We start from the raw sequence: 25,309 nt of genomic DNA, 5'->3' as shown, positions 1-25,309 counted from the left end.
TTTCTCCATATTCTTGGGAATACTTGGTATTACCAGTCTTTTGATTTTAGCCACTTCAGTGCAGTATTTTCTGTTTTATTCTGCATTTCCATAATGATTAATGATTTGTGACGTCTTTCATGTGCTTGTTTGCCTTACATATGTCTTCTTTGTTAAAAATGTCTGTTCATGGGCAGCCCGGTGGCGCAGCAGTTTAGCGCCGCTTTCAGCCCAGGGCGTGATCCTGAAGTCCCAGGATCGAGTCCCACATCAGGCTCCCTGCATGGAGCCTGCTTCTCCCTGCTTGTGTCTCTGCCTCTCTCTCTCTCTCTCTCTCTCTCTCTCTCTCTCTCTGTGTCTTTCATGAATAAATTAATAAAATCTTAAAAAAAAAATAAAGAAAATGTCTGTTCAGGTTTTTTACTTGTTATTTTACTGGGATGCTTGTTTTCTTATTGTTGTCTGTATAACATTAAATTAGTATTTGGGATGCCTGGGTGGCTCAGTGGTTGAGCACTTGCCTTTGGCTCAAGTCGTGATCCCGGAGTCCTGGGATTGAGTCCCAAGTTGGGCTCCTCCCGGGGAGCCTGCTTCTCCCTCTGCCTATGTCTCTGCTTTCTCTCTTTGTCTCTCATAAATAAATAAATAAATAAAATCTTTAAAAATAAATAAATACATTTACCATTTTAACCATTTTTAAGTGTGTAGTACAGCATTGAGTTTCTTCACATTGTTGGGTAACCATGATCCCTGTCCATCTCTAAAAGTTTTTCATCATGCAAAACTGAAACTGTGTACCTGTTGAGCAGCTCTTATATTCTCTGCCACAACCTCTGGTGACCACTCTTGTACTTTCTGTCTATATGAATTGGACTATGTCCTTAATATAAATGAAATCAGACAGTATTTGTCCTTACGCAACTGGCTTGTTGCATTTAGTAGGATGTCTTCAAGTGTCCGGATTTACCTTTTAAGACTGAATAGTACTCCAGTATATGTGTATACCACATCTTTTTTATCCATTCTTCCATCAGTGGGTACTTCGGTTGCTTCTACCTTTTGGCTGTTGTGAATAATGCTGCCATAAATATTGGTGTACATAATATCTTTGTGAGTCCCCACTTTCAGGCCTTTTGGATATATACCCAGCAGTAGAATTGCTCTGTCATGTGGTAATTCTGTATTTTTTGAGTAATCACCTGTTTTCCACAGTGACTGCACCAGTTTATATTCCTACTGACAGTGTACAGGTTTTTAATTTTTCTACATCCTTGTCAACACTTGTTATTTTCCCCTTTCTCTCTCTCCCTCCCTCTCTCTAAGTAATAGCCATTCTAATGGGCATGAAGTGTTGTCTCGTAGGATTTTGATTTGCATTTCCCTAGTGATTAGTGATTTGAGCATTTTTTATTACATTTTTAAATTTAAATTCAATTTACGAACATATGGTATAATACCCAGTGTTCATCCCATCAAGTTGAGCATCTTTTTGTATGCTTATTGGCCATTTGTCTTCCCTGGAGAAATATCTGTTCAAGTCCTTTACCCATTTTTATATCAGATTGGCTTTCTTGGTTGTTGAGTTGAGGAGTTCTTTATATATTGATTTTCAATCCCGTATCAGATGATTTGCACATTTTCTCCCATCTCTTGGTTTCCTTTTTATTTTGTTAATAGTGACCTTTGATGCAAAGATTTTTTTTTTATTTTGATGAAGTCCACTTACCTATTTTGTTTTATTGAACTCTGCTTCTAGCACCATACTTTAAAAAGCACTGTCAAATCCACTGCCATGGAGCTTTCCCCCCCATATTTTCTTCTAAGAGTTTTACAGTTTTAGCCCTTATGTTTAGGTCTTTGAACCATTGTTCAAAGGTTAGGTGTTAGGTAAGGAACCAACTTCATTCTTTTGTATGTGGATACAGTATCCAGTTTTCTCAGCACCATTTGTTGAAAAGGCTGTCCTTCCTCCATTTTTATATCCTTGTCAAAAATATTTGGGTATATTTCTGTGGATTTGTTTCTGGTTCTGTTTTATTTCATAGGTCTGTATGTTTATCCCTTTGCTAATACCATACTGTCTTAATTATGGTAGCTGTTTTACTAAGCCTTAACATTGGGTAAATGGCTTTCTCCTATTTTATTTTTCCTTTTCAGAATTACCTTTGGTTTGTTTTTGTTTCTTATTTTATGCATGTAACCTGTGCTAGGGTTTTATATATCCAGAAATTTATTCCAAAGTGTGCTTAAACAGAACAAATACTTTTCCACATTCTTCTTTGTCATAATTAATCTGCAATATAAATTTAAACTAAATTTATTTGTTTAATCATTGAAGTAATCTGATTGACTTCTTGCCTCCAGGCTCATCTCTCTCCAGGCCTGAAACTGAATCTTGCCTTAGGTCTAACTTAATTTATTTTATGGCTTTGGTGGTCCTGAATTTCATTGTGGAAGTGAGCAATTCATCAGGATCTCAGACTTTTGCTAATTTTAGGGAGGGGGTCCTCTTCCTTTTATTTTAAACCTCTCTACCACATTGCCTTTTTTTTTTTTTAAGATTTTATTTATTTATCCATGAGAGAGACAGAGAGGCAGAGACACTGGCAGAGAGGGAAAAGCAGTTTCCCTGCAAGGACCCCAATGTGGGACTTGATTCCGAATCTCGGGACCATGCCCTGAGCCAAAGGCAGACACGCTCAACCACTGAGCCACCCAGGTGTTCCCAACATTGCTTTTCTTAAGAGAAGACCTAGAGTAATGAAAGTTGATGTCTGGTGTACTAGGCCTTCTTCGGAAACCTTCAGTTTTTCAAGCTCTTTTCTCTTACTGGCAAGTATTCAGTGTGCTATTCCTACCCCACTCTCCCTTGATCGCGTGTATCAGTTTTCTGCTCATCCACACCCCCCTACTGTTGCCTCCTGCGCCTGTCAGATGTCTCTTGCCTGGCTCTCTCATTGCTGCTTTTGTCACTCTTACAGCTGTCTTCTTCTTTTCTTTGGCTTATTGCCTAACTTCCGTGGCAGCTGCTCTGTTATTGCTTGTCTGCCATTCTGCCCCCTCTCCCATCCTCATATCCTGCACCTCTGCCCCATGTAGGTACGTCATGTGCATTCTCCATGTTCAGAACTAAGCTTATCACCTTCCCCCATGGTATGTCATCCTCTTGCGTATAGCATTATGATTTACCTAAGTCGGAAACCTGGGTCCTCCTTATCTCTAGCATCATATTGTTAAGTCTTCAGTTCTATCCCTGTAAAAGGGTTCCTGGACCCAATTCAACATGTATGTGTGTCTGTCTGTCTGTCTGTTGGCTTTGCCACACCAACAAGCAATTTTTGGACACCAGCAGTGTGTTCAAGAAATCAACTCAATTCTGACACTGTCTACTCAGCGATAGAATCAGATTGCACAGGTAAAGGGTCAGTCCCACAAAGCATCCCTCTGGTTCAGACAACTGGCTACAAATGGGTGGTTCCAATGACCCCCTCCAACTCAAGATGCCAGTCACAAGACCAAGTTGTTACCAATTGGCTGTACATCAAAGGTTTCCAAGACTGTCTACATGGGTTCCCTTAATTTGCTGTAATAGCTCCCAGTACTCAGGAAAACCTGTTTCCTTACTAGGTAATTGATCTGTTACAAAAGATATTAAAAGATACAAATCAACAGCCAGATGAAGAGATACATAAGAGAAGTCCCAAGCAAAGGAGCTTTTTTCCTTGTGGAACTTGGTGCCTGGCACGGTGGGGTGTTCTAGTTTCCCTGTGTGGAAGCTCTCTGAACCCCCTTCTTTTTTTTTTTTTTTTTTTATAGAGACTTCATAACTTGGGCACAGTTGATTAATTCATTGGTCACTGGTGATTGATTTCAACCTCCAGCTGCTCTTCCCAGGAAATCAGGGCGGGACTGAATATTCCAATGTTCTGTTCATGGTTCGTTCCCCTCACAGCCAGTCTCCATTCCTGGGTGCTTTGCAAAAGTCGCCTTTATTAATATAAACCTGGTTATGGTGGAAAGAGTTTATTATGAAATGTAAGACACATCTCACCTTTATGGCTCTGAAGCATTTTTAGGAACTGAGGGCAAGAGACCAAGTATAACAAAAGATGCTCCTTGTTCTTATCTCTCAGGACATTTTAAGGGTTTGGGAGCTGTGCATCAGGAACTGTGAATGAAGATCAACTAGATGTGAGAAATATATTTTGGTCATCTAAGTGACCAAATATATATATTTCCTTTTTTTTTTTTTAATTGAAGTATAGTTGACTTGCAATGTTACATTACTTTTAGGTATACAACATTGTGATTCACCAATCTTTACATTTATATATGTTTCTTATAAATCACAACATCATGCCCTTTAAGCCCTCTTATCAGTCTCTAGATAAGAGATTGTCTTGCTCTGAGGTTTTTGGGCTAGATTACTCCTGAAGGCTTCAGTTAGTGGCCCTCCTAACATCAAACCCCATCAGTTAGTTGATCCTCCACCCCGCTGTCATTGTTTTTAAAATTTAAATTGTTCCAGTCAATCTTGTCCTTCAGCCTTTGGTGGTTCCTTAGTGTGTTCAATGCGAGATGAAAACTTTTCTATTGTGGGGGCACCTGGCTGGCTCAGTCAGTTGAGCAGCTGCCTCTTGGTTTTGGCTGGGGTCGTGATCTCAGGGTCTTGGGATTGAGCCCCACCTAGGGCTCTGTGCTTGGCCCAGAGTTGGCTTGCTATCCTCCGCGGCTGCCCCCACCCTACTTGTGCGTCTACACCTTCTCTCTCAAATAAATAAATCTTTAAAAACTTATTATTGTGGCCTATGAGCCCCTCTAGGATCTGATCACTGCTTTTCCTGTCATCTCACCCCCTGCATTACTTCCACGTGGCCTCACAGACCCCAGTCATTCATGTCTGTCATTTTCACATTCATTTAATACATACTTATTGAGGTCCTGCTTGATGCCCTACCTAGCTCTTTGCCATTCCTGGAACCAGATAGGCTTGTTCACACCTCCAAGTCCTCTCACTTAAAAGACTGTTTATGACCATTTTCTTAGCTTACTACTCTTTATCCTCCCAAGTTCAGCTCAAGCATTACCTCCCCTGAAAATTCCTTCTCTGGTCTGCAGTTTCACCACCTCACTTCAGTGCTATCAGCTAACATTATGGCAGGTGATAATTCAGAGTTTGAACAAATTGTTTATTTGGGCCTCATTACTGGCTATGGAACTACTGGATGATAGTGTCCATATCTAATGTCTGGTGGTATTCCCAGCATTAGGTTAAGCATGAAAACAAAGACATGAGCTTTGGAATTTTTTGAAAGCTTTGATTTTGAATCCTAGTAGCCACTCATTAGGTGTGTGGCCTTGAGGAAATTCCTTAACCTCTGTGATCTTTAGATTCTTCATCTGTAGAATGGAAAAGTGGTATCTAACTCATCATGTGGTTGTGAAGATTAAATGGATTAAAGTATAGAATGCTTGGTACTAGTGCCAAGCACATAGCAGCAACCAAAGATTATAGTTGCAAAAATAGTTTTTGTTTTTAATAATAATATAACGTTGATTGAGTGAACAATTAGCTGAAGAAATTGAATCCTCCTTCTGGGTGCCTTTTACTCAAATCAAGAGAACCTGAACAGCTCTAGGAGAAGGCCCAGACAGAGCTTAACACTCCTAGCTGCCACTTCTTTATTTCTTCCGCACCTGGGAGCCATCCTCAGTAAGGCTGAGATTAGAATACCTATCTTTCTTCCAGAGAGCTTCATCTCTGTGAAAGAGGTGAGTTTACTTGAATCAAGATTAGTACTTGAACAGTTATCTGTATTGAATATCTGAAAACCAGTGATTGGTTAATGTGAGCATATTTAAAACAGTCACTGTTGCTTTGCTTAGAAATCTATAAAATAGAAATAATCTTTAATTAGTTTTAGGTGGCATTAAGAAGATTTATGTTTCTCCCATAGTCTTTTTAGAAGTTTTTTTTAAGATTTTATTTATTTATTCATGAGAGACATAGAGGCAGAGACATAGGCAGAGGGAGAAGCAGACTCCCCGAAGGGAGCCTGATGCAGGACTCCATCTTGGACCTGGGGATCACATCCTGAACCAAAGGTAGATGCTCTAGTGCTGAGCCACCCAGGTGTCCCTCCATTACACGATTTTTTTTTTAAAGATGTATTTGTTTTGGAGGGTGGGGGCAGAGGGAGAGAGAGGTTTTTTTTTTTTTAAGATTTTATTTATTTATTCATAGAGACAGAGAGAGGCAGAGACACAGGCAGAGGGAGAAGCAGGCTCCATGCAGAGAGCCCAACATGGGACTCAATCCAGGGGCTCCAGGATCACGCCCTGGGCTGCAGGTGGTGCTAAACTGCTGCGCCACCGGGGCTGCCCAAGGGAGACAGAGTCTTAAGCAGATTCTGCACTGAGCATGGAGCCTGGCTCAGGGCTCGAACTCCTAACTTCTAAAGATCAAGACCTGAGCTGAAACCAAGAGTCGGTTGTCTAAACAACAGTGCCATCTGGGCACCCTTAGTCTTTGCACTTTAAAAAGATCAAGTGGTGATAAGATTTATGAAGAGAAGTCTGGTAGTCCTGAATTTGAATTCTACCTACACGACTTACCAGCTATGTGATCATCTCTCAATTTCTTTATCTGCAAAGTGGGAGTTAAGAAGAATATGTAACTTGTAGAGTTGCTGTGAGATTTAACTGAGATAAAATGCCAAATATTGAGATAATTAGTATCCGACAATTGATCACATTTTATCAGCACTAATGTATTGAATATTGAATGCTTACCTTGGAGTAGATATTCTCTTAATAGAAGCTATTACAGCCAAAGTCTATACTCTGGGAAATGTGCAGATTGGCTGAGCTTTCCTTTGCTTGTTGGGGCTTCACAATATTTATTTATACCTTCAAACATTTTTTTTCATTAGCAAATGAATGCAGCATTGTACTTAACAGCAAGAGGGCTGAGAAAAATACATTCCAGAACACCTTCATCATTCTCATTCCTATATCATCACAAGTCATAATATTAGGAATTGGTCTTCTTATTCCTTATAACTAGCCTTATTCCTTATAACAATCCTTATTCAGGATTGGAGTTGGTTGATAAGATAGATTTTTTCCTTTCTCATATATATGAAAACTGAAAATAAGCAGGACTGGTATGGCAGTTGGACAGTATCATCAGAGAACTTGATTTCTTTCTAGCTTTCTATTCTGCTATCCTTAGGTCACTTCAGAGTCTGTAATGGCTGCTAGGGCTCTAATTTTCACATCTAAATTCCAGATTACAGGAGAGAGGAATGAGGGGCAGAGAAGGGGGGAGGGGTTTCCCTTCCTTTCCTTTAAGACCACTTTCCTAGAAATCTCATCATATGCTTGAGGTTATAACTCCTTGGCCAGAATTTAGTCACTTCTCTACAACCAACGCAGGAAGGGACATGTTCTCTCTTCTTAGTATTAGCACCCAGCTTTCTTCCTTCTTCCTCTTAGATAAGGTTGCCATGTCTCCTGGGACAGTGACAGGGAGTGTATGTTCGGGCAAGGAGTGTTTTTCTTTGGCCCGAGCCAAAGGAACCTTTTCTCTAGCAGATATTAAGTATGCCTGTAATGGTACAAGTTGTAAATTTGGAATAATTTACCCCTGAAATGCATGTAAGGATCTATAATTGACTGTTTATAAAGTTAACATCCAAGATTTTTGTAGTTTAGGAGAAACGCCCCTATCCCCAAAGGTACACAACACAGTAAGTTGCAGTAACACCAGTATCATAGGGTTGGGGAGGGTTAACTGAAAGGAGGCATACAAAGCGCTCAGTGCAGATGAGGCTTTGAGACAGGAGGGCAAGAATGAGTGATTTTACAGCTAGTAGGCACTGCCCACCATACATGTCTCCACCACTGAGTATGGAGCCTCCACATCTATCCCTAAAGAGAATGTCTCAGACCTATGCTGAATTCAAATTTAGGAAATGCTCTTAGATACTCAAATATCAGGAAGTTTTTCAGAACTTCCTTTGTCATATATGCTAGGGCTTTTAAGTATTGTCAGTGGTGTCTTGGTTTTCCTCTGTTGTTTGAATGTTAAACTCTCCTGACTGAGCACCCTAATATATATGCAGTAGAACCATTTTCTTTCTTTTTTTTTTACTAAGAAATGCTTTTGTAATGAAATAAGGACTGTATATTGGCCCTTTTTCTGGGTGTGGTAGTATAGGAGAGAAAACACAATGTGTGTGCCATTGTGTCTGATAAATCGGGGAGCTGCCCAGAATTCATGACTCATCTCCCAAAGCCTCCCTGCTCAGTATTCTCTAATTCACAGTTAACCAAAGGATTATGATTCACAAGTGCTTTTTGAAAAATGAACAATGTATAAATTTGAGTTTCTTCCATTATTTTGGCTTTCCTGAAATATGTAATTCTGTCTTTACTCAGGCCAGTCTTGCCTAATCAAACATGATGTATGGGACAGAGGAAGAAATCATATACAATTCACTCTTAACAAAAGCAAACAAAGACTGGTTAAAACAAATGATACATAGACATGATGAAACACTGTAGCCACTGAAAAGAAAGGTAGGTAGATATATTGATATGGGAGATGTCCAGGACTTTTTATTTAAGTAAAAATGCAAGCTGTAGGTAGTACCTATAATATGATCCTATTTATAGATTTTTTTAAAAAAGATTTTATTTATCTATTCATGAGAGACAGAGAAAGAGGCAGAGACACAGGGAGAGTGAGAAGCAGGCTCCATGCAGGGAGCCCGATGTGGGACTTGATCCCGGGTCTCCAGGATCAGGCCGTGGGCTGAAGGTGGCCCTAAACCGCTGAGCCACCCGGCCTGCCTTAGATTTTTTTTTTTAAAGATTTTATTTATTTATTTATTCATGAGAGAGACACAGAGAGACCGAGAGAGGCAGAGACCCAGGCAAGGGAGAAGCAGGCTCCATGCAGGGAGCCTGACGTGGGACTCAATCCCAGGTCTCCAGGATCACACCCCGGGCTGAAGGTGGCGCTAAACCACTGAGCCACCAGGGCTGCCCCTATTTATAGATTTTTTTAAAAATGTGTAGTTTTATGTTGAAATAGCCTAGAAAATTTCTAAAAGGTTATGGAAGAAAGTATTTAGTGATTACTTTTGGGAAATGGACTGGCAAGAAGGTGAATGAGACCTACGTTTTACTCTATATTCCCTCTGTATTTTTTTTTTTTTTTTTTAATGAACAGAGTTTATCATTTTTTGAGTAGTTTCTATTTGCGGTGAAAGGGAAGTAGACCAGTGTCCTTCCTATATAACAAAAGTAGTATTTTAATAAACAACATTAGAAGATTCCATTCATTCAGCTAGAAGATGAATAAGATCTGAGGATTTTTTTTTTAAGACTTCATTTATTCATGAGATACAGAGAGAGAGAGAGAGAGAGAGAGGCAGAGACACACGCAGAGGGAGAAGCGGGCTCCACGCAGGGAACCCGATAGGGAACTCGATCCCAGGACTCCAGAATCACGCCCTGGGCTGAAGATGGCGCTAAATTGCTGAGCCACCCGGGCTGCCTGAGATCTGAGGATCTAATGTGAAACATGGTGACTGTAGTTAATGACACTATGTTGTATAATTTAAATTTGTTGAGAGAGTAGGATTTAAACATTCTCACCCCCAAAAAAGATGTGAGATGATCAATGTGTTAATTAACTGAATAGGGGAGGATCCTTTTACATTGTGCTTGTATATCAAATCTCTATGATGTACACTTTAAATATCTCACAATTTATATGTCATTTATACCTCATAGCTGAAATTAAAACAATGTTTCCATTCATAATACCAGCATAATAGAAAATAATCAGGAATTAATGCAGGAAGAAATGAATAGGACGAAAATTACAATAAATACAGTAACACTTTGAGGAACACCAAAAAATAAATAAATAAAAGCAAATGGAGGGATCCCTGGGTGGCGCAGCGGTTTGGCCCCTGCCTTTGGCCCAGGGTGCGATCCTGGAGACCCTGGATCGAATCCCACATCGGGCTCTCGGTGCATGGAGCCTGCTTCTCCCTCTGCCTGTGTCTCTGCCTCTCTCTCTATCATAAATAAATAAAAATCAAAAAAAATCTTAAAAGTAAATGGAAAAAATGCTAGGTTATAAATCCTAGGGTTATAAAATTCAGTACAATAAAATACCAGTTCTCCCAGAACTAATTATTTTATCTGTCTTTTATTATAAAAATGTTCAAATATAAAGAAAAATTGAATTTTATACCCTCCCCACTACCTAGACTCTATAATTAACATTTTATTTTATTTTTTAAAAGATTTTATTTATTTATTAATGAGAGAGAGAGAGGGGAACAGAGACACAGGCAGAAGGAGAAGCAGGCTCCATGCAGGGACCCCAATGTGGGACTCGATCCCAGGTCTCCAGGATCAAGCCCTGGGCCAAAGGCAGGTGCTAAACCGCTGTGCCACCCAGGGATCCCCCCCAAAAAAATTTTTTTTAAGTTGTCTCTCTGCCTAATGTGGGGCTCAAACTCACAACCCTAAGATTAGGAGTCACATGCTCTACTTGACCAAGCCAGCCAGATGCCCCCGCTCCCCACTACAGAGTAGATTTGCTTGTTTCAGTATTTCACAGACGTGGAATCATACATTTATATACTCTTCTGTAAGGCTTTTTTTACTCAGCATGATGTTTTTTTTAGATTCGTGTTGTTGTGTGTATCAGTAATTCTTTCAATTGTTAATGTTCCATTGTGAGAAAATACCATTGTTTATATAATTTCTTATTGATGGTTACTTGTGTTATTTTCAGTTTTTTGTTATGAACATTTTTGTAGTAGTCTTTTTGTGGACATATGTTTTAATTTCTCTTGGGTAAATATATAGGAGTGGAATTATTGGATTGTGAAGTAGGTGAATCTTTAGTTTTATAAGAAGCTGAGAGACAAACTAATTTTTAAAATAAAATAAAAATATCACAAATAGTAGCTCATCCTAAAAATCATTCTGTGAAAGGCAAAACCATTCCCACCGTTAGAATATATATACAAGGTTTCTGGCATTGTGCAAACTACAGCTGGTAGTGCTAGTTTCCTTCTGACATTTGATAATACATATTTCCGTTGAATTCAAACTACTTAACTATTCATCTGTATCTGTATTCATCTAAGGCTAGATCTTTATCATAGAACCAGCTTTTAAAATCAATTCAGAGAGAGGTGTGGGGAAGAGATGAATTTCGGAGCATATGTGGTGTCAGTAAATCAGATGTGACAGTGGGAGATTGAGGAATTTAACAACAAAGAGGTTGTGTGTGTGAGAGAAAGAAGGCGGAGCAGGGGAGGGAGAGAAATACCAATGGCTTCTCTGCCCCAAGAATTTTATTTTATTTTTTTTAAAGATTTATTTATTTATTTGTTCATAGAGATGCAGGGGGAGGGGGGCAGAGATACAGGCAGAGGGAGAAGCAGGCTCCATGCAGAGAGCCTGATGTAGGACTCGATTCAGGGTCTCCAGGATCACGCCCTGGGCTGCAGGCGGCACTAAACCGCTGCGCCACCGGGGCTGCCCTGCCCCATGAATTTTAATTTAGTATTTTGAAAAGGTTATTTTTAAGATGGTTCAAAATCAAAAGATGTCTGTGTACTGAAATGAAATGATCTCCAAAGAGCCTCCTTTCTGTTTAACAGGCTTCATAGTATTCCATTTTATGAATATGCCATCTTTTATTTATTAATAAATATTTATTCCCCTCTCCTGTTGGTAAACATTCAGGTTATTTCTAATGTTTTTCTGTTGCAAACAGTGTTGCATTGAGTAAGTTTGCACTTTAAAAGTATGGGCATATCTGTAAAATTCTCAAGTGGAATTATGTCAGAGGGTTTGGGCTTTTGTAATTCTACTAAATATTTACAGATCATGAGAGTACCTGTTTATTCAAATCCTTGCCGATGCATTATTGGTAAAGTTTTTTTATATTTGCCTGTCTGATAGGTGGAAACTGGTATCACAGTATAGCCTTAATTTGTGTTACTCTACTCATAAATGAGATTAGGTGCAGGGTGTGGTTTTTGTTTTTGTGTTTTGTGGTTTTTTTGTATATTTAAGAGAAACATTTGCTTTTCTGTACGTTGTCAGTTTAATGTCTTGCCCATTTTTCTTTTGGATTATTGATTCCTTTTTTATTAATCTGTAGGATTCTCATATATTGGGAAATAAGACCTTGGTGAATGAATTAGAAATATTTTTGAAGAGCTCATTCTTTAAAAATACAGAAGTAGTTAGTTTTAGTGGAATGGTGGAAAAAAGAAGCCAGATTGCCATGGAGACAACTCTTTCTAGAAAATTGGCTGCAAAGTAGAATACAGAGAATGCTAGCTGAAGGATTGATGTAGAGTCACAGGAGTTCTCCTTTTCTTTTAGAAATTCTTGTGTTTAAATGCTGTTATGAAAGGGAGGAAATAGTAGTTGGCGATCTACAGGACAGGGTTTCTGATGGACTGAGATTCTTGGAAGGAATTGTAGAGAAGGAGGACATTTGTAAGTATGTTGATTGGGAGTTATGGATGTCATACAGTCCAGTGGCTTCTATTTTCTCTGAAGTAAAGGCAGGGCCAGCAGCGCAAGGGTATGAGAGGAGAGGGGGTTCTTTGAAATCACTGCTATGGGGAATTGGAGAGAGCTGAGTAAGGAAATACAGAAAGATTGCAGAAATTGTTTGGACTTCTGTCGAGGCAGAAGTGATATCAGCCTTATCAGTAGTTTGATTATCTTAAGCGGCATTTGGGGCAGTTCCAAGTGTAGGGCTAATGGTTGAATTAGTTTAGGGTTGGGCTGTTTTTGGTTTTCCCCATGTAGGTAGAATCGAACAGTGTTGTAAAGGAATTAGGATGTTAGCAAGGGAGTGATGAAATTGATACCAAGTTTTCTTGGTTAGACAGAGAAGGAAATAGGACAGAGATAATGGATAAAAAAAGTAGAGAGGAAGTCAAGGAACTCATAGGCTGGCTCAAATGTGAATTGTGGTGGCTGTCATCTATGAGGATGTTGAACTGTCTCTTCAAGGAGAAGTATCAGGACCTGGGGATGGGAAGAAAACTGTGAGCCACATTTCAGTGTCTTCAGTGATGAATGCCCTCAAGAACAGGGACCATTAGAGCAGACTCTAGGAAGAATAGTTTGCATATGAGATCCTTGAAAAGTGAGGAAACTTCAGTTTTCCTTCCTGACATGGATCTTGCGATACTTGTAATATAGAAGATTAGAGACTGGAAGAGGAAGGAAACAAGCATAGGTATGGATGCAGTTTAGTCTGGGAGGCAGGAAATTACAGGAATTTGCCTGATGGTCTTTATATCCTTTGAGAAGAATGAGGCCTTGTCTACGTTGTTCCTGGTTGTGGTCAATAGATACACCTTTTTAGTTAAATAGATCTTTTTACATTGACATATTTCTCACTGCCCAGTTTACGCATACTCCAGTTTCCATTCACTGTACACTTGTTCTTTTCCCTTGCAGCCTCTCAGGTTGTCTTCTGCAGTTTCCTTTTAGTTTTGATTTGTATATTCATGCTCTGTAGTGAAATCTGTTTTTCTTTTAACTTAATTTTATGCATTATTTTTATTTATAAAAATACTCTTCTCCATTTTAAATTATTATTATTTTTAAATATTTTATTTATTCATGAGAGAGACACAGAGAGAGGCAGAGACATAGGCAGAGGGAGAAGCAGGCTCCTCACAGGGAGTCCGATACGGGACTCTATCCCAGGACAGCAGGATCACGACCTGAGCTGAAGGCAGATGCTCAACTGCTGAGCTACCCAGGCATCCTGTCCCGTCCATTTTTTAAATTTAGAGAATGAAGTACAGTGTAAAGAAGAAAATATCATAAAGTGCTATGCTAAACGTTTACCTATTTTTCCTTCTAGTTTTTCATGCATATACATTCATGTATATACATGAATTTATTTGAGATTGTATGGTATATTCAGTTTTGATTTTTTTTTTTAAGCTTAAAAAATGAAGGGCTTGTTCCATTTCCTCAAATTTTTTGAAGATAGCATTTTGAATAGTAGCAGTATATCATCTTGAATAGCAGCATAGCACTTACTTCAACTTTTTCCTGTTTTCCTTGCTGCTGGGTATTTGGATTGTTTCTGCTTTCCACTTAATGAATATCTCTGTATCATTTTAGCCCGAGTTTCAGATTATTTACATTTACTTCAGAATAGAACCTTGGAAATGGGTCACAAAACAATATGGACATGTTTAAGATTCTTGTATAATCTTTCTGGGAAGGAATTTGTTATTACAGGCTAACGGCTGTTCCTACCAGTATTTGATGCCTTCTCATGAGTCTCTTGCCAGCATTGAATATTTCATATGATTGATCTTTTCTGATTTGAAAGGCAAAAATGTTATCTCGTCATTATATTCCTTTGATTAAGGGATGGTCAACACTTTTTCACATATTTTTTTAGCTGTTATTTTTCTCTTCTGTAAATTATCTATTTAGGTTCTTTAGATTTTTCAAAATTGAAGTCTTACTGTTTTCCATATCAATAGGACTTCTTGTTTTAATCCTTTGTCTTATTTGTAACAAATTCCCTAATTTATTTCCCTCCTTAAAAATATACACTTTTTAAAGAGCAGTTTTATGCTCATGGTAAAATTAAGCACAAATTAGAGTTCCCAAATACTCCCTGCCCCCACGCAGCCTCCCAGATTTGTCATCCTGCACCACAGTGGTACGCTTATTATGGTAGATGAATCTGCACTGACCTGTCCTTATCACCCAAAGTCTTATTTACATTCAGGTTCAGTCTTGGTGTTGTATGTTCTATGGTTTTGGACAAATAGATAATGACAGGTGTTTACCCTTATATTACCATGCAGAATGGTTTTACTGCCCTTAAAAATCCACTGCCTTTTCATTCCCTCCCACCTTCCTAGCCCTACAATCACTGATCTTTTTACTGTCTCCAGGAGCTTGCCTTTTAAAAAATGTCATATAGTTGCAATCATACAGTATATAGCTTTTCCAGATTGCTTTCTTTCACCTACTAATATGCATTTAGAGTCCCTTTATGTCTCTTCATGGCTTGATAATTAATTCATATCCTTTTAGTATTGCATGATACTACATTGTCTGGATGTAGTATAGTTTCTTTATCCATTCATCTACTGAAGGGCATCTTGGTTGTTGCTTCCAAGTTTTGGCAACAAAGAATAAAGTTACTGTAAACATCTGCTTTCAGATTTCTGTGTAGTTTTCAACTTTCTTAGGTAAATAACAAGGAGTACAATTGCTAGATCTTATGCAAAATGTTCAATTTTGTAAGAAACCACTAAACTGTTTTCCAAAGTGGCTGTATCACTTCGCATTCCCACCAGCAATGTATGAGAGTTCTTGTTGCTTCACATGCTCACCAGTATTTGGTGGTGGTAGTATTTTGGATTCTGGCCATTCTGATAGATGTGTTGTGGCATTTCATTGTTTTGATTTGCAATTCCTTACACATGTTGAATAGCTTCCATATGTTTCTTTGCAATCTATCTTCTCTAGTATGGTGTCAAGATATTTGGTCTATATTTTAATTGGTCAGTTTTCTTAATTGTTGATTTTTAAGAGTTCCTTGTAAATTTTGGATAACAGTCCTTTATCAGATGTGCCTTTTGCAAATATTTTATCCCAGGCTGTGTGCTGTCTTCATGTTCTCTTGATACTGTCTTTTGCAAAGTGGAAGTTTTTAATTTAAATGAAGTCCAGCTTATTGATTATTTCTTTCATGGATTGAACCTTTACTGTTACATCCAAAAAGTCCTCTCCATACTCTCCATACCAGGTTATTTGATATTCTCCTCTGTTATCTTCTAGGTGTTTTATAGTGTTGTGTTTACATTTAGGTCTGTAATACATTTTGAATAAATTTTTGTGAAAATATAAGGTCTGTGTCCAGATTTTTTTGTTGTACACATATGCCCAGTTCTAGCACCGTTTATTGAAAGACTATCTTTAGGGACGCCTGGGTGGCTCAGTGGTTGAGTGCCTGCCTCTGGCCCAGCACGTGATCCTGGAGTCCCAGGATCGAGTCCCACATCGCACTCTCTGCACGGAGCCTGCTTTTCTCTGCCTATGTCTCTGCCCCTACTCCCCCATGTCTCTCATGAATAAATAAATAAAATTAAAAAAAAAAAAAAGACTGTCTTTACTCTGTTGTATTGCCATTGCTTCTTTGTCAAATACCAGTTGACTGTGTTTATGTGAGTCTGTATCTGGGCTCTCTCTTCTGTCATATTGCTCTTTTTTTTCATTTCTTTTACCAGTACCACACAATCTTGATTACTGTAGCTTTATTGTAAGTCTTGAAGTCAGGTAGTGTTAGTCTTCCAATTTTGTTCTTCTTCTGTATTGAGCTGGCTATTCTATGTCTTTTGCCTCTTACATAATCTTTAGAAACAGTTTTTCAAAATCCACAAAGTAACTTGCTAGGATTGTGATTGAAATTGCATCAGGGCAGCCCTGGTGGCGTGGGGTTTAGTGCCGCCTGCAGCCTGGGGTGTGATCATGGAGACCCTGGATCGAGTCCCACGTCGGGCTTCCTGTAGGGGGCCTGCTTCTCCCTCTGCCTGTTCCTCTACCTCTCTCTCTCTCTCTGTCTCTATGAATAAATAAAAACAAAATCTTTAAAAAAAAAAAAAAAAAGAAATTGCATCAAATCTATAGAACGAGCTGGGAAGACTGACATCTTTTTTTTTTTTTTTTTTAATTCATGAGAGACACAGAGCGAGAGAGGCAGAGACACAGGCAGAGGGAGAAGCAGGCTCCATGCAGGGAGCCCGACGTGGGCCTCGGTCCCCGGTCTCCAGGGTCACACCCTGGGTCGAAGGCGGCGCTAAACCCTGAGCCACCCGTGCTGCCCGGAAGACTGACATCTTGATAATATTGAGTCTCCCTGTCCATGAACATTATTTATAATAGATTTCTTTTACATTTAGTAGCTATTATTTTTTGCTATCATCAGATATGCCATTTTTACCTTTGTGATTTCTTACATCAGAAAATCCTCATCCTGAGCTCACATAAATATTCATTTATTTGCTTTTAAAATGCACTGTTAAACATTTAATTCTTCCCATCTGGATTTTTTTTTTTTTTTTTTTGTATGTGGAATGAGATGGCAGTCTTACTATCTCCTCCTAAACACAGTTATTTTTCCTCAAGCCATTTCCTATCAAGAATAGCTATGTATACAAATAATCAGCCTTCCAGTTTGAGAGACTCTTTTTTTTTTTTTAATTTTATTTATTTATTCATAGAGAGAGAGGCAGGGACAGAAGCAGGCTCCATGCAGGGAACTTGATGTGGGACTCAATCCAGAGTCTCCAGGATCACACCCTGGGCTGCAGGCAGCACTAAACTACAGTGCCACTGGGGCTGCCCCAGCCTTCCAGTTTGTTTTCTAACCCTTTTGGAGGAAATTGCATGCTTTCGCAATTTTAGATTATGGTCAGGTGGGAAGACTGAGGAAGTGGTCAAATCTTGAATGGCTGCACCTTGAGAAGGCCACCTATTGAACCCATTTCCCTACTAGGCATGTTTGCTAGTACTAGAGGCAAACTCTTGGATTGTGAACCACCTGCATCTCCCTACCCTTCCTCAGAGATTCTCATGTATGCCTTGGTGAGGCCTGTCTTGTTTCCCTTGGAGAGTCACTACCATATTCAGTTACCACCAGTGTATGAGTCTTCTGAAGATGAGATATATGTGTGTATCTCTCCCCAGTTCTTCCCCTAGTACCTAACTCACTGTAGGGCACAGAAATCTGAATGGACAGATGAGCCACTAAGAGCAGTAGGAATGTTCCACAGCCCTCTGATGTGGTTTGAGATGAAATAAAGGGAAAGCTGTATGAGGTCTGTTTCAAAGAATATTACATTCATGCAGTCACCCTACCTTCTCCATGCTTCTCATGCCAAAGATTCTAAAGCCGCACATGGCGAACGCAAGGGCAGCTTTTCATAGGACCCCTACCTAGCTCTCATACCTAGAGATGCAGGGGGACTTTTAAAAGTTCTTTGGGTGATTCTAAAGTATAGCCAAAGTTTAGAATAAGGCATTTAAAAGTGTGTTCTTGGTAAGTTTTATTTGTATTGATATAAATATTCAAGAAAGTAGTTGGATTTGGGGGCAAATGTGCTAATCAAACTCCCAAAAGATCATTGGTCTTGTGTGTACTTTTAATTGCTGGGAAGATCTTATCTAAAATACTCCTTTTGGTATTTTGGACGTAGTTACAATAATATAGGACCTTGTCTAACATGGCTGTCTCTTTTCTAGGTCAGCATGGATTCCTGGTTCATTCTTGTTCTGCTTGGCAGTAGTCTGACACGTGTAGGTGCCAACAATGCAACCACAGGTAATTTGTCATTTGATAAGGCTGGTGTTCTGAACAGAATTTTGCAATCACCTTTAATGACCTAAATTGGAGACCTGAGTGCTTTTAAAGAACGAAAAAATATTAAAGTTTTACTTAAAAGTGATGGTATAAAATAATTATCTTTGGAACTCTCTGAGTCCTATTGACAATACACTACTTTAAATTAATTGATTATATGCTCATCCTTGAAAAGTTAAAAATTGTTGCTACGTAAGATCCCTATATATTGATTTTGAGCAAATAAGTAATGAGTCCAGTTTTCCTTGTCCCTTAAACAGTGGTCCTTTGAAGGTGGTAGAAAGAGTCCTGTGTTAGATAAAAGTGTGTGTGTCTGTGTGTGTGTCTGGTTTTTCATTGGTCCCCAGGTGTTTGAGAATTTATTTTTAAAATTTATTTATTTGAGAGAGAAAATGCAAGCAGGCAAAGGGAGAGGGAGAGAGAGTCTCAAGCAGACTCCCTACTAAAGGTAGAGCCCGACGTGGGGCTTGATCCCAGGACCCTGAGATCATGACCTGAAATCGAGAGTTGGCCATTTAATTAACTGAGCCACCTGGGCACCCCTGTTTGAGAGTCTATTAAGGCTTGCTGTTTTGTGCCTCACAACTTTTGAACTATTACGTTCTTTATGCGGTGTTTTTTTCCCCCCTTGTTTATAGTTTCACCTTCAGTAGGCGTTACAAAATCCATGAAAACATTGACAGCAGAATCAGTCAAAGAAGAGACCAAAGCTTCAAATCCTACTTCTTCAGTAACTTCTCTCTCTGTGGTACCAACATTCAGCTCAAATCTAACTCTAGGAACCACCTATGTAACCACTGTCAATTCTTCAGACTCTGACAATGGGACCACAAGAACAGCAAGTACCAATTCTGTAGTCACTACACTTTCACCAAATGGAACGTGGCTTCCAGATAACCAGTTCACAGATGCCGGCACAGAATCTTGGGAGGGGAATTCTAGCACTGTGGCAACCACTCCCGAAACTTTTCCTCCTTCAGGTACTAGAGATGGTTTCTGTTTGCTGTTTCTTTTTCTCTTTGAGGTTATTCACTGTTTTACTACTTTTTTTTGCGTGTTTTCTAGCCGTAAAATTTCTTGAAATTATTAAAATTGTAAACTAATGAAACTTAGATATAGAGAATTCTCAGGAATACCTGGTTACCACAGAGTTAAGAGGAAATAAGAAATATTCTAGAGGATATCCTGCTTTGCCTGGCATTCTGGTTAGACTGAGGAGGCTTAAGTGTTAAAGGCAGAGGAAGAATTTTGAAAATGCAAGAGAACTGGGAGCTAATTGATAATGCAAGAGACTGAAGATAAAAGACTGCAGAAGCTGAGTAATAGGATTAGCCTTGAAAAGAAGGGACCCATGGAGACCATGGGAAGGAGAGTGGGTCTGGGTATCTGTAACAGGGTGTGGGAAGCCCGTGGCCAGGGGTGGAGTTAGAGGAGCTCAGGGAAATAGTTAAGTTGCAATGTCAGTTTGTTCAGGGCCTCAGCCCTGCCCACTTCTTTCCTTCAGTCCATCAGTGGTTGAATGGGAAGAGGCAGCAAAGATAGAATCGGCCCTGTGTCAGAGACTTAAGTAGGGCAGAATAAGTTTCTGACCCCTTGGAGCCTCAGGTCCTGGTCTGTAAAAGAGAAGGGGTCCCTTAGAGGGATTCTGTGAGAAGTATGACTTCGTTCCCTGACAGCTGTAACTGTCATTCCTTTTCTAGCAAGAATCACTTTCCCTCTTCTGTGGTCTCATCCCCATGGCTCATATTTCTTCTCCATTAAATGGTGAGGGCCTCTAGCTTGGAATCACATTGTGCTCATGGGGAGCATTCAGAAAATATTTGCTGAATTGAATATCATTTGCTTACTACAGATGACCTCTTTTAGCTAGACTGTACAACCCAGACCCTGCACCTGCCTGCTTTGATCCGATGTTTTCCTCTATAAATGGTGTACAGCATTTGCAGTTAAGGGCACAGTCTGCTGAGCCGCACCACCTGAGTTTGAATCCCATCTCTGCCATACACTGGCTGTGTGACCACAGGCAAATTATTTAAGCTCTGTACTGCAGTTTCTTCATCTGTAAAATAAGAACAAGTGATAGTAATAATACTTATGTCATAGAGGAATTATCAGAATTAAGTGAGTTGATATAGGTATGGCATTTACAGTGTATACATGCACATGGCAAGCACTGTTTTTAAGTGGTAGACATTGTACGGAGAGTTTTATTTAGAGTAATCCTATGAAGTATCCTATGAATCCTCTGAAGTAGGTTCTGTTTTATGTTTTGCGGGTGGAAGAATTTTACAGTGATGAAACTGTAATTTAGGGGAATGTTTTTTCAAAGTACAGGTCATGACCAATTCATGAAATCAGTTTAGTGGGGCATCATATTTTGTTTTAAGTGGATGGTCCTGTTCATTTCTATTCTTTTTGTGTTATATGTATTGTCAAACTTTTGTTTCAGTTATACGGAAACACAGAGTTAACGGTATAGAATATATTTCTTGCTGTGAGTTATGGCCATTACTTCAGGAAGGAAGACAAAATGACTTGAACAAGCTGAAGTAGTCAGTGGGATAGGTGAGAGGGTAACCCAGGCCTGCTTGACTTTGCAGCCTGTATTCTTTACTTCTGTTCTCTACTGTCTTCATTTAACAGTTCTGTGATGTGAACGTGGATAATTATTTCCTTTTAATATATGCTTAATATAAGACTAAGAGGTTAAATGATTTGTCTTAGATCTCAGGGTTGTCAAGGCCTATTTCTCACTTTTGTGGTCTTTGCACTCTGCTGTTAGGGAACTGAGTTTTACATACTCTGCCTTAGGTCCAAATTATTCCATAAATAAGAAGCTGGTTATTGTACTCTTAATACATTTCATGTCTCAGGGGAGACTGAGACTACATTTCACTGGTGACTTTTTTTTTTCAAGATCAGTAAAACAAGGAAACCTTTATGTTACATCAGGTCACAGTCTGAACCCCCCACATCTTCATCACTACCATCTGACCAATCCTCCCATTAATTGTTACATCTTAATTTTTTATTGAATCAGTATTTGATATTTTTTATTATTATAACTGTAATGTTATTCCCTGCTGAGCTGTAAGTATAATGTGATTTTTCTTTTCTTTGGACAATTTTTTTTCTGGATTTTATAATTGCCGTACAGTTCCTTTTTTAAAGATTTATTTATTAGAGAGCAAGCACAAGCATATGCATACAAGTGAGGGAAGGGGCAGGAGGAGGGAATCTCAAGCAGACTCCCCATTGAGCGTGGAGCCCATCACAGGGCTCAGTCTCACAACCCATGAGATCATGACCTGATCTGAGCCACCCAGGTGCCCCAGTTGCCTTATATTTCTGTTTTAGTTTTCTTTTTGCCTATTGCTAGCCAATTCTTCCCATACTTTTCATAGCCTCTCAATACAGTTTTCAGTAAAGTCAGATCTGTAAGGTAATCTACAGATTTATTTCCTAGAGGTCTTCCTCCTGACTCATCTATTGTCTTACTCAAGTCTAGGCTTGATCATCAGGGCTGCTGCCCAGGCGTTGATCTGGGATTTTCCTTCTTTATTTTTTGGGAAATATAATAGAGAAGCGCTTCTGGCTTCCTGGCTTCTATATTGACCTCTTTCTTGGATTACCCCATTATTTGATAGACTATATCCTCCAGTAGCTTCTTGAGATATAGAGGTCCATGGGAGATACATTGCATGAGGCCTTAATGTCTAAAAATGTCTGTAGGGCTATGTATAGAATTTGAGGATGTATTTTTTTCTCTAGAATGTTGAAAGCATTGCCCTGACTTCTAATTCCCAGGCTTGGAGGATTCTAATGCTATCCTGATTCTTAATCACACTTTGGTGTGTTTTTGAAAGATCTTTTCTTTATCATTCATGTTCTGAAATTTCATGGAAATGTTGATGTGGGTCTTTTTCACTCGTTATGCTGGATACTTGATAGGACCTTTGGAGCTTTGGTTCTTCAAATCTGAAAATTTTTGGTTCTTCAGTTGGGGAAATTTGTCTTATATTTGGAAATTTTTTCCATTGTTCATTTTCTCTGTTTTCTTCTTCTAAGACTCTTGCTATTTGGATATTGGACATATCCTAGAATAATTCTTTAATCTTTAAAATTTTTCTCTCCTATTGACCTTTGCTTTGAGTCTCTGTTCTCCTTTTTAAAATAAGCATATATTTTATATATTTTTTTCTTTTATTTCTCATACAAATAATAGACATATATATTGTGTATATTTCTACACATCACTTTTTTTCCGTTAGCCTGTCATCCTTGTTCTGTACTATAATAAAGAGCTGCTTCATAGTGTAGACATGCCGTAATGTATTTATCCAGTCTTCCTTATCAGTATATGTTAAAGCTGTTTTCAGAGTACTGTTACAAACAATATAATTTGTCATTTCAAGCATATGTGGGAATATTGATAGGATGAATTATTTTTTAATATTTTATTTACTTATTCATGAGAGACACACAGAGTGAGAGGCAGAGACATAGGCAGAGGGAAAAGCAGGCTCCATGCAGGGAGCCCAATGTGGAACTTGATCCCGGGACTCTAGGTTCACGCCCTGAGCCAAAAAGGCAGACGCTTAACTGGTGAGCCACCCAGGCGTCCTGGATAAATTATTTTTAAGTGTGCATTTATAAACTGGTAAATATTGCCAGATTTTCCTCTGTTGGGAAATTTATTCCTATAAACAGTGTGTCAGAATGCCTGTTTTCCTATGCTGTCTTCAGTGCAGTAAATTATCACACTTCTGGATCTATGCCAGTCTGACAGGTGAAAATTAGCATCTCAGTGTAGCCTTAATTGCGTATCACTGAGTAAGGTTGAGCATCTTTCCATATTTGGAAAGATCACTTGTATTTCTTAAGAACTCTGCTGGTATCCTTTATCTGTTTTTCTTCTTAGAATGTCAGGTTTTTCTGACTTATTTATAGAAGCTCTTTAATGTTAGGAAATGAACCTTTGCCTACCTATTAAAAGTTGCAGATATTTCCCCCAGTTGCTCATCTAGCTTTTCTGCGTTGCAGAAACTATCATAAGTAATTTAAACTTCTTTTAATTAAAAAAATTGTCAGTTTGTTTTAACTAAACGTTTTCTATGTATTGGATCATATATAGCAAGGCTTTTTTTTTTTTTTTTTAAGATTTACTTATTTATTTGAGAGAGAGCGAGAGCACGAGTGGGAGGGATGGAGGGAGAAGCAGAGAGAATCTCAAGCAGACTTGGCTCTAAGCAGATCAAGCCTAACGTGGGGCTTGATCCCAGGACCCTGAGATCATGACCTGAGCTGAAACCAAGAGTCCAGCGAATAACTGATGGTGCCACCCAGGCTCCCCTAAGAAGGCTTTTCTTACTTCATCATTACGAAATAACTTTCTTTTTTTATATATATTTTATTTATTTATTTATTCATGAGAGACGGAGAGAGAGAGAGAGGCAGAGACACAGGCAGAGGGAGAAGCAGGCTCCATGCAGGGAGCCCGACCCAGGACTTGACCTCGAGTTTCCAGGATCAGGCCCTGGGCTGAAGGCGGCACTAAACCGCTGAGCCACCCAGGCTGCCCACAAAATAACTTCCTTATGATTTCTTCTAGACATGATTTCCTTTTTCTGTATATATATGTGTGTGTGCATGTAGGTGTATGGTTAAATCTGATCCATCTGGAATTTATTCTAATGTGAAGTGTGAACTATACATCTGTTTTTTTTTTTTTTTTCAAAATGGTTAATGACTTGTCCCAATACCTTTTAATGAATAATCTATTTTTTCCTCACTAATTTGAAATGCTACCTTATCATATATTGAATTCTGTATCTATTTAGGTTCCCATGTATATATTTGAGTTCTGTTTCTTAACATTTGTATTTTCTGTTATTTGTTTTCTCTGTCCATGAACAGAACCCCACTACTATAATTTTAACTCTAAAATAGTATTTGATAAGGTTAATCATCCCTTGTTAATCTTATTTTTCAGAATTTTGTTACCGATTCTTGATTATTTTTCTTTACGAACAGTAGAATCAACTTATATAGCAGGAGAAAAGTTATGTCACATTTATAGATTAACAGGGACAATTGACATCTTTAAGTCTATCCAAGAATGCAGTGTATTCCATTTGCTGAAGTCTTTGCATTTCTTGGAACTGTTAAAGTTTTTGCCACTGATGTTGCATATGTTTTATTCAGCTTATTTCTAGATATATCAGAGGGTTGTTGTTGTTGTTGTTGCTATTTTGGTGTTTTGTTTATTGTTAGTATAAATGGATTATTTTCTTCCACTATGTCTTCTAACTGGCTGCTCTTGAGGCTATGAAGGCTATTGACCGTTTTGTTTTGTTTTGTTTTAAATATTTTATTTATTCATGAGAGACATAGAGGCAGAGGGAGAAGCAGGCTCCATGCAGGGAGCCCGATGTGGACCTGGCACCCCAGGATCACACCCTGAGCCGAAGGCAGATCCCAACCGCTGAGCCACCCAGGCATCCTTTTTTTTTTTTTTTTTTTTAAGACGTAATTAATATAGATCACTTTTTTAGTTTTGGGTATACTACATAAAGCTATTGACTTTTGTAAGTTTATTTTATGCTGGTCATCTTAATAAATTTCCTCAGTGTTTGACATAATTTACTTCAATTATCATAAGTCTTCAAATCAGTCTTTTTCTCTTTAAATGATTGGTGAGGGATCCCTGGGTGGCGCAGCGGTTTGGCGCCTGCCTTTGGCCCAGGGTGCGATCCTGGTGACCCGGGATCGAGTCCCACATCGGGCTCCCGGTGCATGGAGCCTGCTTCTCCCTCTGCCTGTGTCTCTGCCTCTCTCTCTCTGTGACTATCATAAATGAAT

At 38.9% G+C, this 25,309-nt stretch overlaps 1 protein-coding gene across 4 annotated transcripts in view; it reads left to right on the top strand.

Moving 5' to 3' along the window:
• Positions 1 to 25,309, top strand: part of PTPRA (protein tyrosine phosphatase receptor type A) — a 171,017-nt gene that overhangs the window by 80,843 nt on the left and 64,865 nt on the right. For all 4 annotated transcript variants that reach the window (XM_038571771.1, XM_038571770.1, XM_038571769.1 and 1 more), the window contains exons 2-3: positions 18,331 to 18,409; positions 19,087 to 19,428. In XM_038571771.1, the coding sequence (XP_038427699.1) occupies positions 18,337 to 18,409; positions 19,087 to 19,428 (415 nt within the window). In that variant the 5' untranslated portion in view covers positions 18,331 to 18,336. The remainder of the gene's footprint in view (positions 1 to 18,330; positions 18,410 to 19,086; positions 19,429 to 25,309) is intronic.

This window comes from Canis lupus, chromosome 24 (assembly GCF_011100685.1).
Source record: "Canis lupus familiaris isolate Mischka breed German Shepherd chromosome 24, alternate assembly UU_Cfam_GSD_1.0, whole genome shotgun sequence".
Classification (NCBI taxonomy): Eukaryota; Metazoa; Chordata; class Mammalia; order Carnivora; family Canidae; genus Canis; species Canis lupus.
This window is presented reverse-complemented; position numbering and strand designations above follow the sequence as displayed.